This window comes from Muntiacus reevesi, chromosome 3 (assembly GCF_963930625.1).
Source record: "Muntiacus reevesi chromosome 3, mMunRee1.1, whole genome shotgun sequence".
NCBI lineage: Eukaryota > Metazoa > Chordata > Mammalia > Artiodactyla > Cervidae > Muntiacus > Muntiacus reevesi.
The window spans coordinates 150,317,275-150,337,185 of record NC_089251.1 but is presented as its reverse complement, the minus strand read 5'-3'; the positions used below and the strand labels follow the sequence as shown (position 1 = coordinate 150,337,185).

The following is a 19,911-nucleotide window of genomic DNA, read 5'->3' as shown; positions in this document are numbered from 1 at the left end:
ACAGGCATAGCTAAACAGCAGAGGATACTGGTTGGGATACGGTCCTCTTCAGCTCTTCCCTCATCTGATGTTGATCTTCCGTACATGAAGGTTAAACCAATTCGGGAGGGACATATACACATTTCTGCCAAACCTTTTCTATCAGAAGCTTATGTGTCCTTTAAAGGCATGATTTGGAAAAGGAACAACAGAAGCCTGGATGGAAAGAACCCCTCCAGGTGTGGGATAATTCCATTTAAGTAGATGCTCAACCATTAATTGTTTTTCATTTTGCCCTGAGATTAGTTAGCTCAAATCCTTCTAATTCAAGTCAAGCCACTAGACTTTTTTTCTTAAACTGTATCTAAGCACATATGATTTAGATATTAACAACATCCCATGAAAATTTATACCCAAAGGAAATATATTGTGCACATAGAGTAAACATATTGATATAGCAGAGCATATTTATATAAGCTAAAGCTAAGAGGGTATTTTTCATGTTTGTAATCTGTACAAATTTTATATTCTGGTGAAATGTTGCTGGCTCCGGACTATTCAGTATTGGTTAAAACAAGAATATGTGTTTCATTCTTAAGGGTGGATCTCTTTATATTAATGACTTTGTTTTTTAAGGCTGTAGGTAAATGCTTATTTTTCTTTCTGTTAATGAGTTCCAGATCACTGATTTCACATGGTGACTGATCTGCTCAGTTGTAAATCATACTGCCTAAGATGTTTTCTAAAGGTGATTTAAATCTCTCTTTTTCAAAACAGAGAACGGATGAGTGAAGAATCCAAAATAGAAGCAGAATTGCATGCTGAACGCATAGATGCTCTAAGAAAGCAGTTTCAAATTGAGAGAGAAACTGCCAAGAAAGCAGCACAGCGGGAAGTGACTGAGGTATGGAGGCACATGACCAAAAGACACAGCATCCGTCCTCTAGGTGGTTGTCAGCGAGAGGGTTCCTGAGAGCGGCTGCAGTTGTTCCTTAGCTCTTCTGGTCCTCCTTTCCCCAGCAAGTGAGATGCAGCCCTAAGCTGTTTGATACACAGTTATCTGCCCAGTGAAGGGATGCCTTGATGATAGTCTTCCCCTCGGAGAATAATAACTTGAGTGGTAAAGAGAAAGGAGGAGACTGCCATCTGCTAGACAGATAGCAACTCACCTATCTCCTCAGTTCACTTCACTGGCATCCATCATGCACCTACCTTCTCCTGAGAGGCATATTTAAAGGCATACAGTAGAAGATGTGGTCTGTACTAAATGACCCCTTATTTGTCACCTCCACTCTTACGTGAGATGAGTAGGGAAGACGTCAGAAGACTCTCTGGTATTTAGAAGCTATGTACAATTTTAAATGAATTCAGAGTAAAGGAAAGTTTGTTTTAGGCTGGCTGGGTGATAGGAGGAGGAGGGAAGCTTGACCAAAGAATGGGACTGAGACTGGCAGAGCCTGCAGGGGTAGGACACGCTATGTAAGAGGATAAGCAAATGAAAAATGAACAGGATATGTGAGCAAAGGAAAAGCATTTGCCTGTCTTGATTAAAGCAGGGACTAGGAAATTCCTGAGAAAGAGGGGCTAGCTTAATGGAAGCCAACTGGTAGACGGTCTTAACTACCAGAATGTTGGCTGGAAACTGTTAGGTAAAAGTAAAGCAAAAAAAAAAGTAACGCACTGTAGGTTTCTGAGAAGGATGTAAGCACAGTTTTAAGTAGGTTAGTCTGTTGGTGGTGGAGAGTAAATAATAATGAAGATAAACTGGAAACATGAAGGCTCATGGGAACTAGAGCAGTTACTTTGGCTTCAGATGATTGGGGCCAAGAAAAGCGGTTCTGTTGGAAGTAGGGAACAATTAAATAAAAAAGCCATTTTTAATAGAAAAATCAAACATACACGAAATGTATCATAAGCAAAGGGGAGGGAGTAATTAAAATAATTCCAAGACTTAGCTGGAGTGGCTGGTCTGTATTTTGCCAGATTTAGTGCATTGCTTTGCAGTTTACAAGGAGCAGTCTCAAAAATCAGAATCAGCTGTTTTTATGGTACTTTGTAAATTGCAAAAGCACTGTATAAATATTATAATAAAAACAATTTCTCTGGGAAACAAAAATGGACACTGAAGTTAAAGATAACCTTTAATCAGAGATAGTTGTTCAGAATACTTAGTTTAAACCCTTTTAACAGGAATCAGGGAAGATCGTGAACTTTGCAGGACACCAAAGAACAGTGGTAAGAGGGAGCTGTCTTGAGCAGTTAGCCGGGAGGGGCCTCGGGGTGCACTGTTTAAGTGCCTCAGCTCTGCCTCTTAAGAGCAGTGTGGTAATTTACTATCTGCAGACGACTGAACTTTTGAGTCTGTTTCCTTGATCATAAAATGGAATTTCTGAATGTTTTCTTGATCATAAAATGGAAATCATCACAATTACTTTGCAAGGTGGTTTAGAGGATTAAATTGGAAAATATATGAAAAGTAATTATAACAGTCCCTGAACATAAGTACAAAGTGATAGTTTTTAAGGCTTACCCAGTTTTGACAAAGCTGTGATTGAGGTAATGATGGAATATCTAACAGAAATTTGGTTGGGTGATAGAAGACTAAATAACACTGTAGTGTGAATTTGGGAGCTGAAGGAGCTAGTATGAAGAGCTAGTATGAGCTAGTATACTAGTATGAGCTAGTATAAAGAGAAAAGGTAACATAATTTTGGTTCTTTCTTTGACATGTTAAACACTTACCAGCCACAGAGAATACCACCTTGCCTTCTTCTCCCTTCTCAGCTGCCTCTTCTTCCTAAAAATCAAGTAGTACTTTTTAGGTGCTTCTTCCTAAAAATTCAAGGATACAAGAGGAGGAGAGGAACTCTGTAAAATGATTTAAGTAATGTTAAAAGATAAATTGAGGCATAATAAAATTAAGAGTTTATTTGAACAAAAATCTGTTTGAATTGGACATTATGCAATTGATTGCAGTAGAAGGCAGTCCGAGGAGTTGTACAAAATGGAAGACTCTTATAGGCAGAAGGGAGCAGGAACAAGAGAGTTAAACTAGGCAGAAGAGTAGATGGATTACAGCAAACTTACTTCCTTTAGGGGATGGCAGGTGTCTACCAGGCAGATTCCCCAACTAATGCTGATCAGACGATTCCTGATTGACTGGTTTGAGAGTCCGTTTTTGGGAGAGCCAAAACTATTTAAGTTTGGTGATAGTAGGGCTTAGCATAAGTGATTTTGTTTGGGGCTGTTATGTTGTTTTTTATTAATAATCACTTATTTTACCACAAGGCAAGTTTCCTAAAATTTCTAAAAGCAGTAAGTACAAATTATTATGTAAAATAAATAAGCTATAAGGGTATATTATACAGCACACGGAATATAGCTGGAATATAATCTAAAAAAATTATAACAACTGCAGTATAATCTATATTTTAATCACTCATATACCTAAAAATATCATAAATCAACTAAACCTCAATAGAAAAGCAATAATATAAAAATACTTATATTCCAATTAAAAATAAATGCATGCAACAATACTCAGTAGCTGATAGGTATTTACATGTGTGCTTAGTTGCTCAGTCATCCCGACTCTTTGCTACCCTACCCCATGGACTGCAGCCCACCAGGCTCCTCTGTCCATGGCATTCTCCAGGCAAGAATACTGGAGTGGGTTGCCATACCCTCCTCCAGGGGATCTTCCTGACCCAGGGATCAAACCCAGGTCTCCCGCATTGCAGGCAGATTCTTTACCATCTGAGCCACCAGGGAAACCCAAGAATACTGGAGTGGGTAGCCTATCCCTTCTCCAGGAGATCTTCCTGACCCAGGAATTGAACTGGGGTCTCCTGCATTGCAGGCAGATTCTTTACCAGCTGAACTACCAGGGAAGCCCATTACATAAACTACCATATAATTTATTTTCACTTCTCCAAACATTGACATCGAAAGTGACAGAAATGAGCTTAATTAAAAAAAAAAAAAGCTTTAAAGCATGGTAATGATCACTGAGCAATTAGTGTGTGTCAGGCTCTATATTCTTTTTCTACCTTGTTTGACTGTTACATGACTCCTATGAGGTAGCCTATTCACTCAGTTCTCCAGAGATGAACCCGAGGCTTAAGGATATTATCTGAAATTACTTGACAAGTGAGTAGTGAAGTTGAGATTTAAAGTGTCTGGTACAAAAGCCATGCTATTAATATATGATGAACATATATTTATATTGTTTATGTGTTCTAAGAAAGATTGTGTTTTTTAGCATTAAATCACTAAGAGTGTTTCTCCACAAATCTCTTACTGCCTCACTTAACCTCCTTTTTAAAAGAATAGTCCAATGAGAACAAAATATAGGGACACAGCTAAAATTAACCTTCTCTTACTGAATGGGAGGCTAAAATGTTCTCATTTTCCCTTTGTGTGCCACAGATGAAGAAAGCCCTTGATGAAGCCAACTGCAGATCAGTGGAAGTGTCCCGGACGAACCGCGAGCTGCGGCAGAAACTTACGGAGCTGGAGAAGCTCCTCAACAGCAGCAAGGAGAAAATAAAGAACCAGAGGGCCCAGATTAAGCTCCACTTGTCGGCCAAGGCGAATAACGCTCAGAACGTAGAGAGGATGAAGGTTGTTTGAGAAACCCTCGGTCTCCCCTCCCCTGCTAGTATCTGATGAGGATCCAGGCAGGCAGTGGTGTTGGAGGAAGATGGTCTCAGAGCTCTAACACCGCCCTGTGACCTTGGGGAATTATAGCTACACCTGGGGCGTGGGCAGATTGCCTTGCAGGGGGCGGGAGCTGTCTCTCTTTCCAGCAAAGATGCTGCTGTGTGAATGTTCGGCTGCTCATTAGCTGCCAGTGCCCCATCCTGGCTCCCGGCTGTCCTCCCACAGGGACTGTATAGGACTTGGCTCTGTTGGCATCAGTGTGCTGGATGGAAGAAGAGCCCAGCAGGAACTGATAACTGGGTCTCCTGTGGGATTCTTTCTGTCATCCTATAGGCAAAAAGAGCAAGCCAGTTTCTCCACTGATTATCTTTCTGTGTTATTTCCACATTTACTTTTAGCAAATAGAAACAGAACTGAGGCAGATGGAGCTAATTAAGGATCAGTATCAGAGGAAGAACTACGAACAGGTAGATGATCTGCACACACTGTTTACCATTCATGTAAAGTCCCAAACTTGGGCAGCTTCGCCAACCGTCTCCCTTTGTGCCCTGCAGTCGCTGAGTATCCAGAAATTTGTGTCTGAAATGACTAACCTGCAGAAGGAGATGCAGCTGTTGGCCAGGAGCCAGTATGATACCTCAGCACGGAATAAGCAGCAAGAGATGCGCCTGGAGTCTGAGCGGAAGCTGAGGCAGGAGCTGGAGAGTCGGTGCCAGGTGCAAAGGCTTCCTAGGATTCCTCTCAGAGATGACCAGCAAATGCCATGTGCTTTTCTAGGCTCTAGAGAAGAAAACAAATTTACAAGTTGTTCATCTTAGCTAAGACCTCAGAATCATATCTAGGAAGAAGCCTGTAACTTTGAATATGGCACCTCATTGTCATTTTCAATGTTAAAAAAAAAAACCACCTCATTTTTAAAGAACAGCTAAGGCTCACATATGCACAGTACTAGTTACTGAGTAAGACTTCTGAATTTCATAGTCTTTCAGGAACTTTAGACTCCTTGGTTCTTACCCGTAGCTCAGATCTCTCTGTCTGTTGCCATTACAGGACTTTTGCCTGTTCCCAACCTAATGAAAAGCATATTTTATTCCTGAAAAGGGATTTCAGGAGAGCATCAAGCTCTTGCCTTCCAACAGAGATTGTCTGCTACGAATATTATTCCCTCAGTTCTAGAAAGAAACGTTAATCACCTTTCCTCAGGAGAATCAATAAATCAAAATCTGTCATCATGTACAAATGTGTATACAGTTAGTTAAACTGAAAACAAGTTTTTAGCTTGTAGTCTGGTAGCACCTGGAATTAGAAAGTATTCCATCATACTTTCATAATTTGGTTTGTCTTTTATTACAGTATTGAAGGTTTTTCTCCCATATATGGAACATTGGGAGTTTGTAAAAATCTTTGTATCACATTTTCAGGAATTGGAAGAAACTATCAGACACCTAAAGAAATGTAAAGAGGCGACAGAGAATAAGCTGAAAGAAGCCAGTGTGGAATCAGAGCAGGTGAGCCAGACACATGGATGACTTTGAAACCCAAAAGTCTCTGTAAAATCCTCCATTAACACAGTTGTCAGAAGTGCAAAAGGCAAGAACCAATACCTTACTCACTATCGCCTCTAACATGTTATAAAGAACAAATAGTTTTAGATTAAGGTTCTGTGTCTTGATGAGAGATCATAGAATACTGAATTACTGATATTAACTTGATAGTCCAAGTCCCTGCCACTAGATATAAGGGAAGACCAGCATGTGTTTGAATTTTAGTGATTATTATTTGACATGAACTAATAAAAGTAGAAACACTTTTCCACCAATAACTATAAATATAAATATTTCTATATTTATAAATATAAATATATAATAAAAATATATTATAAAAATAATATAGTATAATATAAAGTAGACCTTATTAATTTGTGAATTTGATTTCTCTTAAATAGGCCTTTTTGAAGGTATTTAAAATCATACATTTAAAAAAATATTTTGTGGAAATATAGCCAATTTATAACATTGTGTTAATTTCTGCTATGTAGCAGAGTGCTTCAGTTACACATATATTCTTTCTCATTGTGATTTATCGCAGGATGTTGACAGTAGTTCTCTGTGCTGTACGGTAGGAGCCTGTTGTTTATCTATCCTGTGTGTCCTGGTTTATATCTGCTAATCCCAAAGTCTGACTCCTTCCCTCCCCCACTCTCTCCCCCCTTGGTAACCACTGATTTGCCTCTGTGTCTGTGAGGCTGTTTCACAGACACGTTCATTTCCGTCATATCTTACATTCCATGTGTAAGTGCTGTCCTGCGGTGTTTTCCTTTCTGACTCACTTTGCTCGGTGTGACCATGTCTAGGCCCGTCTGTGTCGCTGCTAACAGCATGCTTGCTTGCTTTCGTATGGATGAGCAATACTCCACTGTGTGTGTGCACCATGTCTTCTTTATCTGCTCGCCTGTCGATGGACTTTTAGGTGGTTTTCATGTCTTGGCTCTTGTGAATAGTGCTGCCATGATGATGGGGTGCATGTATCATTTGGAATGACAGTGTTGTCAGGCGTATGCCCAGGAGTAGGATTGCTGGATCATATTGTGGCTCTGGTTTTTTTAGGAACCTGCATGCTGTTTCCGTAGTGGCCGCACCATTGTGCATTCCCACAAAGAGTGTAAGAGGGTTCCCTTTTCTCCACATCCTCATCAGGATTTGTTATTTGTAGACTTTTTAGTGATGGACGTTCTGACCAGTGTGACATAGTGTCTTCTTGTAGTTTTGATTTGCATTGCTCTAATAATTAGCAATGTTATGCATCTTTTCTTGTGCCTACTGGCCATATGTATGTCTTCTTTGTAGAAATGTCTATTTACAAAACAAAAACCTGCTTTTCAGTTGGACTTTTTGTTGTTGATTTATAGAAGCTATTTGTAAAATCCTACATTTTTTAGAACTAGAAAAGATCTTTGAAATTATTAGTCTACCACGACCACCCCTCATTATCCAGAGAAGGAAGGAGATTCTTTGACTAAAGTTAGCACAGTGACATTGCTGCCAGCTTGTCCCTTTTAGCCATTAAATTACATGACAGTATGACTGTCAGAATGGTATATTAAACGGATATGGACTCCTGTTGTGAGTTTGCCAACTGTGACACTTCCTATGCCTAAGTAAAGTTAGGTTTACATTGTTTAACTCATCAGTTACCACGTCTGTAACAGAAAGTTGTTACCTCCCACTGTTTCTCTGATAGATGGCTCGGAGTAAGTCTGCATATATGTTAGCTCCCTTCTCATTCACCATACAAGAGGAGAGATAATGTGTGATGCCACTACAAGTATCTTTCCCTCCACTTCTGATAGAGTGCCAGAGAAAAGCGGGGTTTCGTTTGGGTGGGAGAGGTGTCTACCATCAGGATACACAGACTGGGAAACACTTAGCTTTGTGGCTTTCTAAGAATTAATGACAAGGGGAGCTCCGCTTTCTTATCTTACACTTGTACCCACACTGTGGCCTGGTTAATACGAGACAGGTACATGGTAGCACAGATTTGAGGACCTGTTACATGGCAGGCGCTGTGCTAGGTGATGGAGATTAGAGGGTGAACAAGCCAGATGAAGCATCTGCTCCCAAATTTGCCTTCTCAAGCAAGAGAAAACTATACTACTCTCTGAGAACTGAGTCAAAACATGAAAATGCTGTCCATGAAACGTAAGTACTCAAGAGAGGGAAGTCAGTCATTTTACTTTTTATTCTAGAGGATATGTTGTAGAGCCATTTTGAAGCAACCTTTATATAAAACCCTGTTGGCTCCATGTTCAAAATATTAGAATATCCCAAGTACTTAGTGGAGTGCCAGGCACATATCAGCACTCAGATATTTGTCAAGTAAATGAAACTGATTCCAGATCATCTTCAAAGGCAGACTATTAGAGGAACTGTTTTCAAGTCTAACAAAAATAATTTGGAAGTTTGTGCTTAGGGGCCAAAGTATAAAATATTTTGATAGAGGAAATAAAGAGTACAATTTACACTAAGCTATTCCAGTGTTCTTTCTAGTTTATTCTTATTTATACTTATTTATTTATTATTACTTTCATAAAACACAGCAGAAAAAATCTAGTCTTTATAGTTTAGGGACTCTGGAGAAGTATTTAGTCTTAGAGAACAGAACTCAAATTCAGAATGTGGCTCAGACCACCACGTTAATTTTCAGTGCCATCTGACACTTTCATTCCTACCTTTACTTTTTTTTGAGTCCTCTCTCACCTCACTTCACATCCAGAAAATATTAACAAATGCATGTAAAGTATCAGGGCTGCATGCATTCCTTAACTCCACATTCAGGAATTATTCTCTCATCTGTAGGAGGATGTGTACACGCAAATAGGTTGCAAAGACCATGCAGTCAGAATGTAAGTCTTTAATATCTAGGTAAAAAGTCTCTCAAACTGGCTATAGTAAGAAAACTTTCATACTAATGTGAAACCCACCTGCAAGTTGTGGGGGGAAATAAAGCTTTTAAATTATACAATGTAAAAAGAGTCAAACTAGTACACAGAAAAACTTACAACTGTTTCTTTGTTGTAATTTTTAATAACATTTGTACATTCAGATAACAGCTAACCTGGAAGAAGCTCACCGCTGGTTTAAGTGCAGGTTTGACGGTCTACAACTTGAGCTGACCAAAAACCGGTTGCAGAGGCTTCCCCAGGAAGACAGGCGGCGGGAAGAGGTAGAATATTTAACTGTCTTAAGCAATTCTGGATTTGTTCCTTCTCAGATTTCTAATTACACAAGTCCTCTCTTCATCCAGCTACTCACTCCACTAATTTATAGATTTCTTTACTGTACTGCTTAGAAAACCAGTGAACTGAATTTCTTTCTTAAAAGTTCTACTTCTCCCATGCTGTCTAGCTTAGAACCACCTATATTTATGGGGAAAAAAATGACCTTCATAAAGACAAAATAGGTCGTCAGCTCCCCAGTTGTTTTGAACAGTTTGGGGTGTGTGTTCTTTCCAGCAGGACCAAGATAAAAGGCACAACAGCACATCAAACCAGTCTGCTCTGCATCGATGGGAGAGTAAGCAGAATAGACTTATGCCCAAGAAGTGCCACTCTGGACTAGAGAGAAAGTGATGTCCTTGACAGAGCAGCTTCTTCAACTTAGAACAGCTTCATCACCCTGATTGCCTGAGCCCAGCAACTAGGGCTGGCCTGTTTCCACAGTCATCAGAACATGAAGTCTTTGATGTGGGCTGAGGATTTTGGACCTAAGTTTATCCTTTTATGAATTCTTTGATATCAATTCAGAACCATCCCATCTTTTTTGTCCCTTTCCCTATTTCCCACCCAATAAATTTATATTCACGTGTTTTATGATAGGAGATGTTGTTGCATGATACTTGGCTGTTTTCCCTAAGTAAATTTCATCAAAACGCATTTAATGAGGTACTGATAATATACTTTCAGTGAAATGTTCTAGTCTAACATCTAGTAGATAATCCCTGGAAATACAGTAACCTGGAAAAAGGTAAAAACTTTCCCACTGTCTAGTAAACATATATTTTTCTATGTGAGGTAATTACTAGCATACCTTTAATAAAACCATGTCTCTATTTTTATATAAGATATCTCAGAGGTTGTATTTGCAGCTTCCTTCGACATTTACAGTTATTGAATTCTGCTCCATGAGATTATGCCTGCCCAACCAAGCTGTCTCTTACCATACAGTAAGCAATAAATTCAACTTTACCTTTTCATTTCAGATAGAGTAGTGGATTAGTTAATCCAGACCTAAAATATGTAAATAGCTGCCATAATGCCTAGCTTAATTGATGTTCAAGTAATGATAGTTGCTGATAATAAATAAGAAACCATAATAAATCAAGTGAGCAATTATGAAACTGGAGAGAATATCAAACTCTCAGAGGTTGATGAGCCTACCACTCCATAGCTGATATAAAAAAAAACACAGCTGAATTTACTGCTGGATTTGTTTTACTGTGGTAGGGAACAGCTATGTTGGTCAAACAGAGTCCTCCCTGATCAGAGCCAGCCTCCGATCTTATATAGGATTTTAAGGAAGCATGGAGTTCAAGCACTGGAAGACTTTCAGAAGCTTAAATGGGTTGACATCATCTGTAGAAGTGTAGTTACTTGGGTAAGACCATTGTTGATTAACTGACATTCAGAGGCAAGTTTATTGGAGTGTGTCCATTTCTGTATCTGCACGAATGGGCAGCTGATAAAAGCCTCAAGTTGTTGAACTCCTCTGGTGTTTATCTCTTTGGATTCTGTAAGTATGGGGCTTCCCTGGTGGCTCAGACGATAAAGAATCTGCCTGCGATGCAGGAGACCCGGGTTCAATCCCTGGGTCAGGAAGATCCCCTGGAGAAGGGTACCCACTCCAGTATTCTTGCCTGAAGAATTCCATGGACAAAGGAGCCTGGCAGGCTACAAGTCCATGGGGTCACAAAGAGTCGAACACTAGTCAATTTGACGGTATTGGGGAGTCAGAATCTTAAAACAGCCTAGGAGCTCCACAGAAGAATTATCCTTGGTCCTGGGATGGCATGAAAACCGTGGTCCTGAATTCTGCATAGGAATAAGGTCCCAATTACTACACAAGAGAGATCAGCCTTAGTGGGTTGTAAACACATTGTCCCTGAGTGTGATATACTTGCCAAGAATACTAACATCCTCATCCAGAACAGGAGAGAAGAATTAGATTGGTGATCATTTCTAGTCAGGCTTATAGTTAAAACTGCCTGTTTAGTGTGATGATTTGTTAAAGTATTTCTATGATATTTTAAAAGCGTTTCTATAGTACTTGATGAGTGTCTACTGTACATACTACCTTCTATTATGACCCTCTACTTTCATGTGAAATAACCAAAAACCAGACAAAAATATGACACTGATTTTTAAGACACTGAACATCATGCAGCAAAGCACTGTGATCCCTTGAGAGAAAAGGAACAAGTGAAGTGAGCTCTTCTGTTGCCTCAGCTTACAGCTTGGAAGGTGAAATCAGGGTGGGTCCCTGACTTAAAGAATGAGAACTCAAGAGTCCAGGGAAGACACTGACTGCTCGAGTTCCAGGACAGAGCATGAGATGGGAGAGAGCTGCACAGAGGGGAATCTCAGAGATGCCCTAAAGGCCCCCTCTGCGTACTCTACTGGTCAGCGCTGGCTGGAGACAGGGCCACCCAAAAGGGCTGTAAGCGACAATGCCCAGCACACACACACACGGTCCCGGGCCCCACCAGCCAGAATCAGACACTTCATGGTTTACAAGCATCAGGTAGCCTCTGAAGCAGGGTCTTGCCTCAGTAGAGACCAGTGAGCCCTGGCGCCAACAGTGCTGTGCTCCTCACTTAACACCATGACCCCAAACGACCCACATCCAAAAGCAGCTGCATTTCAAAACAGAGCTTAAGAATATTTAGAATACAAAAATACACATATCAAGCTAACATCGTGACTTCTGGCATCCAAAATTATCAGACATGCAAAGAAGCAGGAAAATAGGACCCCTAATGTGAAAATCAAATTGATCAAATTGACCCCGAACTAATACAAACCACTTCAGCATTTTTGCCTTGAGAACCCCATGAGCAGTATGAAAAGGTCAGAATATGCTACTGGAGAAGAGTGGAGAAATAGCTCCAGAAGGAATGAAGAGGCTGAGCCAAAGTGGAAACAATGCCCAGTGTTGCAGGTTAGTCTGGTGGTGAAAGTCTGGTGGTGATGCAGTAAAGAGCAATATCACATAGGAACCTGGAATGTTAGGTCCATGAATAGTCAATCAGAAGTGGTCAAACAGGAGATGGCAAGAGGGAACATCAACATTTTACCATCAGTGAACTGAGATGGACTGTAATTGTTCTGAAGCAAGGAGACTAAGCCATGGCTACTGCTGATTTTAGGGACAGGCGATGCCATGTTGTTAACGCCCCAAGAGCCCAGCCTAACCTTTCCATGTTACTGTGAAAAGAGAACTATGAAAATCCAGTAAGAGTGCATCTGGACTCTATAATGAACTTTGCTTCAGTTAGCCTGTCTATGAAGTCTTTTACCCTTGGGTATTCTGTGACCATAGTCAAAAGAAACTTGACAATTTTTTGGTTAGCTTTGTTGACCTGAGTTCAGTCCCTGGGTTGGGAAGATCCCCTGGCGCAGGGAATGGCTATGCACACCAGCATTCTTGCCTGAGGAATTCCATGGCCAGAGGAGCCTGGCAGGCTACAGTCCATGGGTTGCAAAGAGTCGAACACTACTGAGGGACTTTCATTGAGGTATAACTGACAAATTGTAAGAAATTTAAAGTATACACTGTAATAACCTGATAAGCACTGATTGTTCTCATCTAATTAACACATCCATCACCTCACACCTTTAAAAAATACCTGGTGACAGCATTTAATTTCTACTCCATTAGTAAATTTTAATTACATAATACCCTATTATCAACCACCATCATCACAGTATACGTTATTCATCTTATAACTGAAAGTTTGTACCCTTTTCCCAACAGCACCTTATTTTTCCCTACCTCCCAAAACCTGGAAATCACTTCTTCTAATCCCTGTTTCTGTGAGTTTGACCTTTTGGATTCCACATATAAGTATCTTTGGTAATTTCTTGAGTCATTTCTTTAGATATTTTAATGTCACATCAACTATGATCATACTGCAGTGTATTTTCTCTGGAAGTAGATCCTGCCTGTTAAATCTGTAGGTGTCACAAAGAATAAAATAATATTTCTCCAAGAGTGATCCCAAAATATGAGATGTGAGTGGAGACTTAGAATTGTTATAAATTCCCATTTTCAACAGTGGCTCCAGTAGGCCAAGTCAAATTAAGTTTATTTCTTCTCAAGCTTCTGTAATAACATTTTCAAATTTATCAACTGTTATCATGACAGTCATTTTTACATTAAGACAAAATTCCTCTCTCACTCTCACTGCAAGTTATTTTGCTTTTATTTTTGCTTTTTACACAACTTCAATACTTTGGTCTGAAGATCAGATGTTCCAGAGTGATGGGATTGTGAAATGAAAGTGTTTGTCATTTAGTTGTGTCCCACTCTTGATGACCCCGTGAACTGTAGCCTCCAAGGCTCCTCTGTCCATGGAATTCTCCAGGCAGGAAAACTGGAGTGGGTGGCCAGTCATTCCCTTCTCCAGGGTATCTTCCCGACCCTAGGATTGAAGCTGGGTCTCCTGCACTGCAGGCAGATTCTTTACCATTTGAGCCACTATTAAGTGTAGATAACACTAATACCAAGAACGTTATATTATTCCACTTGGGAATTTAGAGGAAGGATGAGGAACTGTTGTAGAGATTCATGTCTCCTTCAGAGCAGCTGTGATTAGATTTTGGATTGTCTTTCAGGTTCTTAGCTAGTACTGGACAATTATTTCATTGCCCCTTTCACTTGCACTATATCTCCTGATTTCTTTATGTATAGGCTTCCAATTCTTTTTTTTTTTTTTTTTCATTTATTTTTATTAGTTGGAGGCTAATTACTTTAAATATTGTAGTGGTTTTTGTCATACATTGACATGAATCAGCCATGGATTTACATGTATTCCCCATCCCGATCCCCCCTCCCACCTCCCTCTCCACCTGATCCCTCTGGGTCTTCCCAGTGCACCAGGCCCGAGCACTTGTCTCATGCATCCAACCTGGGCTGGTAATCTGTTTCACCATAGATAATATACATGTTTCGATGCTGTTCTCTTGAAACATCCCACCCTCTCCTTCTCCCATAGAGTCCAAAAGTCTGTTCTGTACATCTGTGTCTCTTTTTCTGTTTTGCATATAGGGTTATCATTACCATCTTTCTAAATTACATATATATGTGTTAGTATACTGTAATGGTCTTTATCTTTCTGGCTTACTCAGTCTGTATAATGGGATCCAGTTTCATCCATCTCATTAGAACTGATTCAAATGAATTCTTTTTAATGGCTGAGTAATATTCCATTGTGTATATGTACCACAGCTTCCTTATCCATTTGTCTGCTGATGGGCATCTAGGTTGCTTCCATGTCCTGGTTATTATAAACAGTGCTGTGATGAACATTGGGGTACACATGTCTCTTTCAATTCTGGTTTCCTCAGTGTGTATGCCCAGAAGTGGTATTGCTGGGTCATATGGCAGTTCTATTTCCAGTTTTTTAAGAAATCTCCACACTGTTCTCCATAGCAGCTGTACTAGTTTGCATTCCCACCAACAGTGTAAGAGGGTTCCCTTTTCTCCACACCCTCTCCAGCATTTATTGCTTGTAGACTTTTGGATAATAGCCATCCTGATTGGCGTGTAATGGTACCTCATTGTGGTTTTGATTTGCAATTCTCTTATAATGAGTGACGTTGAGCATCTTTTCATGTGTTTGTTAGCCATCTGTATGTCTTCTTTGGAGAAATGTCTGTTTAGTTCTTTGGCCCATTTTTTGATTGGGTCATTTATTTTTCGGGAATTGAGCTGCAGGGGTTGCTTGTATATTTCTGAGATTAATCCTTTGTCTGTTGCTTCATTTGCTATTATTTTCTCCCAGTCTGAGGGCTGTCTTTTCATCTTGCTTATAGTTTCCTTTGTTGTGCAAAAGCTTTTAAGTTTCATTAGATTCCATTCGTTTATTTTTGCTTTTATTTCCAATATTCTGGGAGGTGGGTCATAGAGGATTCTGCTGTGATTTATGTCACAGAGTGTTTTGCCTATGTTCTCCTCTAGGAGTTTTATAGTTTCTGGTCTTACATTTAGATCTTTAATCCATTTTGAGTTTATTTTTGTGTATGGTGTTAGAAAGTGTTCTAGTTTCATTCTTTTACAAGTGGTTGACCAGTTTTCCCAGCACCACTTGTTAAAGAGGTTGTCTTTTTTCCATTGTATATCCTTGCCTCCTTTGTCAAAGGTAAGGTGTCCATAGGTTCGTGGATTTATTTCTGGGCTTTCTATTCTGTTCCATTGATCTATATTTCTGTCTTTGTGCCAGTACCATACTGTCTTGATGACTGTGGCTTTGTAGTAGAGTCTGAAGTCAGACAGGTTGATTCCTCCAGTTCCATTCTTCTTTCTCAAGATTACTTTGGCTATTCGAGGTTTTTTGTATTTCCATACAAACTGTGAAATTATTTGTTCTAGTTCTGTGAAAAATACCGTTGGTAGCTTGATAGGGATTGCATTGAATCTATAGATTGCTTTGGGTAGTATAGGTTTCCAATTCTTAACAAAATTTTTGGTCTGGTTTTTACTCTGGGGTCAATTTTATCTAGAGACCTTGTTTACTTACTGTGTTTACTTTCTAATGTGCTCTAAAAACATCTGATCACATATTTTCTAAAAATAGTTTCACATTAATTTTTTTCTTACTATAACAAATTCCCTACTTTATATTTGTGCCTATTAAAAGAGGGAAGGCAAAACCTCCCTTACTTCTGCCATGGAGCCTACCCCAAATTCTCAACTGCACACGGAACCTTCTCCAGGATAGATCACATCCTGGGCTGTAAATCTAGCCTTGGTAGATTCAAAAAATTGAAATCATTCCAAGCATCTTTTCTGCCCACAATGCAGTAAGATTAGATGTCAGTTACAGGGGAAAAGCTATTAAAAATTCCAACATGTGGAGGCTAAACAACACACTTCTGAGTAACCAACAAATCAAAAAAGAAATCAAAATATGCATAGAAATGAATAAAAATAAAACACAACAATCCAAAACCTATGGGACACTGTAAAAGCAGTGCTAAGGGGAAAGTTCATAGCAATACAGGCTTACCTCAAGAAACAAGATAAAAATCAAATAAATAACCTAACTCTACACCTAAAGCAACTAGAAAAGGAAGAAATTAAGAACCCAACGGTTAGTAGAAGGAAAGAAATATTTAAAATTAGGGCAGAAATAAATGCAAAAGAAACAAAAGAGACCATAGCAAAAATCAACAAAGCTAAAAGCTGGTTCTTTGAGAAGATAAATAAAATCGACAAACCATTAGCCAGACTCATCAAGAAACAAAGGGAGAAGAATCAAATCAACAAAATTAGAAATGAAAATGGAGAAATCACAACAGACAACACAAATACAAAGGATCATAAGAGACTACTATCAGCAACTATATGCCAATAAAATGGACAACTTGGAAGAAATGGACAAATTCTTAGAAAAGTGTAACTTTCCAAAACTGAGCCAGGAAGAAATAGAAAATCTTAACAGACCTATCACAAGCACAGAAATCAAAACTGTAATCAGAAATCTTCCAGCAAACAAAAGCCCAGGACCAGACGGCTTCACAACTGAATTCTTTTTTTTTCCCCCAGTGGGTTTTGTCATACATTGATATGAATCAGCCGTAGAGTTACACATATTCTCCATCCCAATCCCCCCTCCCACCACAACTGAATTCTACCAAAAATTTAGAGAAGAGCTAAGAGGTGTTAGCTCCTACTCAAACTCTTCCAGAAAATTGCAGAGGAAGGTAAACTTCCAAACTCATTCTATGAGGCCACCATCACCCTAATACCAAAACCAAACAAAGATGTCACAAAAAAAGAAAACAGGCCAATATCACTGATGAACATAGATGCAAAAATCCTTAACAAAATTCTAGCAAACAGAATCCAACAACGTATTAAAAAGATCATACATCATGACCAAGTGGGCTTTATCCCAGGGATGCAAGGACTCTTTAATATCTGCAAATCAATCAGTGTAATGCACCACATTAACAAATTGAAAGATAAAAACCATATGATTATCTCAGGAGATGCAGAAAAAGCCTTTGACAAAATTCAACATCCATTTATGATTAAAAAAAAAAAAAACCCTCCAGAAAGCAGGAATAGAAGGAACATACCTCAACATAATAAAATCTATATATGACAAACCCACAGCAAACATTGTCCTCAATGGTGAAAAATTGAAAGCATTTCCCTGAAAGTTAGGAACAAGACAAGGGTGCCCACTCTCACTACTACTGTTCAACATAGTTTTGGAAGTTTTAGCCACAGCAATCAAAGAAGAAAAAGAAATGAATCCAGATAGGAAAAGAAGTAAAACTCTCACTGTTTGCAGATGACATGATCCTCTACATAGAAAACCCTAAAGACTCCACCAGAAAATTACCAGAGCTAATCAATGAATATAGTAAAGTTGCAGGATATAAAATTAACACACAGAAATCCCTTGCATTCCTATACACTAACAATAAGAAAACAGAAAGAGAAGTTAAGGAAACAATTCCATTCACCATTGCAATGAAAAGAATAAAATACTTAGGAATATACTTACATAAAGAAACAAAAGACCTATATATAGAAAACTATAAAACACTGATGAAAGAAATCAAAGAGGACACAAACAGATGGAGAAATATACCATGTTCATGGATTGGAAGAATCAATGTAGTGAAAATGAGTATACTAATCAAAGCAATCTATAAATTCAATGCAATCCCTATCAAGCTACCAATGGTATTTTTCACAGAACTAGAACAAATAATTTCACAATTTGTATGGAAATACGAAAAAACTCAAATAGCCAAAGCAATCTTGAGAAAGAAGAATAGAACTGGAGGAATCAACTTGTCTGTCTTCAGGCTATACTGCAAAGCTACAATCATCAAGACAGTATGGTACTGGCACAAAGACAGAAATATAGATCAATGGAACAAAATAGAAAGCCCAGAAATAAATCCATGAACCTATGGACACCTTACCTTTGACAAAGGAGGCAAGGATATACAATGGACAAAAGACAACCTTTTTAACAAGTGGTGCTGGGAGAACTGGTCAACCACTTGTAGAAGAATGAAACTAGAACACTTTCTAACACCATACACAAAAATAAACTCAAAATGGATTAAAGATCTAAACATAAAACCAGAAACTATAAAACTCGTAGAGGAAAACACATGCAAAACACTCTCTGACATAAATCACAGCAGGATCCTCTATGACCCACCTCCCAGAATATTGGAAATAAAAGCAAAAATTAAAAAATGAGACCTAATTAAACTTAAAAGTTTTTGCACAATGAAGGAAACTATAAGCAAGGTGAAAAGACAGCCTTCAGAATGGGAGAAAATAATAGCAAACAAAGCAACTGGCAAAGAATTAATCTCAAGAATATACAAGCAACCCCTGCAGCTCAATTCCAGAAAAATAAACGACACAATAAAAAAATGGGCCAAGGAACTAAACAGACATTTCTCCAAAGAAAACATGCAGATGGGTAACAAACACATGAAAAGATGCTCAACATCACTCATTATTAGAGAAATGCAAATCGAAACCACAATAAGTTACCATCTCACACTGGTCAGAATGGCTGCTATCCAAAAGTCTACAAGCAATAAATGCTGGAGAGGGTGTGGAGAAAAGGGAACCATCTTACACTGTTGGTGGGAATGCAAACTAGTACAGCCACTATGGAGGACAATGTGGAGATTCCTTAAAAAACTGGAAACAGAACTGCCATATGACCCAGCAATCCCACTTCTGGGCATACACACCGAGGAAACCAGAATTGAAAGAGACACGTGTACCCCAATGTTCATTGCAGCACTGTTTATAATAGCCAGGACATGGAAGCAACCTAGATGTCCATCAGCAGATGAATGGATAAGAAAGCTGTGGTACAGATACACATGGAATAATACTCAGCCATTAAAAAGAATACATTTGAATCAGTTCTTTTTGTTTGTTTGTTTGTTTTTCCATTTATTTTTATTAGTTGGAGGCTAATTACTTTACAATATTGTAGTGGTTTTTGCCATACATTGACATGAATCAGCTATGGATTTACATGTGTTCCCCATCCTGATCCCCCCTCCCGCCTCCCTCTCCCTCCCATCCCTCTGGGTCTTCCCAGTACACCAGCCCTGAGCACTTGTCTCATGCATCCAACCTGGGCTGGTGATCTGTTTCACCCTTGATAGTATACTTGTTTCAATGCTATTCTCTCAGAACATCCTACCCTTGCCTTCTCCCACAGAGTTTAAAAGTCTGTTCTGTACATCTGTGTCTCTTTTTCTGTTTTGCATATAGGGTTATCATTACCATCTTTTAAAATTCCATATATATGCATTAGTATACTGTATTGGTCTTTATGAATCAGTTCTAATGAAGTGGATGAAACTGGAGCCTATTATACAGAGTGAAGTAAGTAAAAAATGAAAACACCAATACACCAACACCACAACCTCTGGCTGGAAGTCAAAGTCCCGCTTCCCGCTTCAAGAGAGTCTGAGACCCAATTTCACCATAAACT

At 39.0% G+C, this 19,911-nt stretch overlaps 1 protein-coding gene across 2 annotated transcripts in view; it reads left to right on the top strand.

Moving 5' to 3' along the window:
- CCDC150 (coiled-coil domain containing 150) overlaps positions 1 to 10,017 on the top strand; it is a 92,538-nt gene extending 82,521 nt beyond the window's left edge. The window contains exons 21-27 of one of the 2 annotated variants that reach the window (XM_065930914.1): positions 757 to 883; positions 4,408 to 4,602; positions 5,040 to 5,108; positions 5,196 to 5,357; positions 6,063 to 6,149; positions 9,244 to 9,363; positions 9,656 to 10,017. In XM_065930914.1, the coding sequence (XP_065786986.1) occupies positions 757 to 883; positions 4,408 to 4,602; positions 5,040 to 5,108; positions 5,196 to 5,357; positions 6,063 to 6,149; positions 9,244 to 9,363; positions 9,656 to 9,769 (874 nt within the window). In that variant the 3' untranslated portion in view covers positions 9,770 to 10,017. Of the gene's footprint in view, positions 1 to 756; positions 884 to 4,407; positions 4,603 to 5,039; positions 5,109 to 5,195; positions 5,358 to 6,062; positions 6,150 to 9,243; positions 9,364 to 9,652 lie in introns of both variants that reach the window. The other variant, XM_065930913.1, reaches the window with a different exon arrangement.
- The last annotated feature ends 9,894 nt before the right edge of the window (positions 10,018 to 19,911 follow it).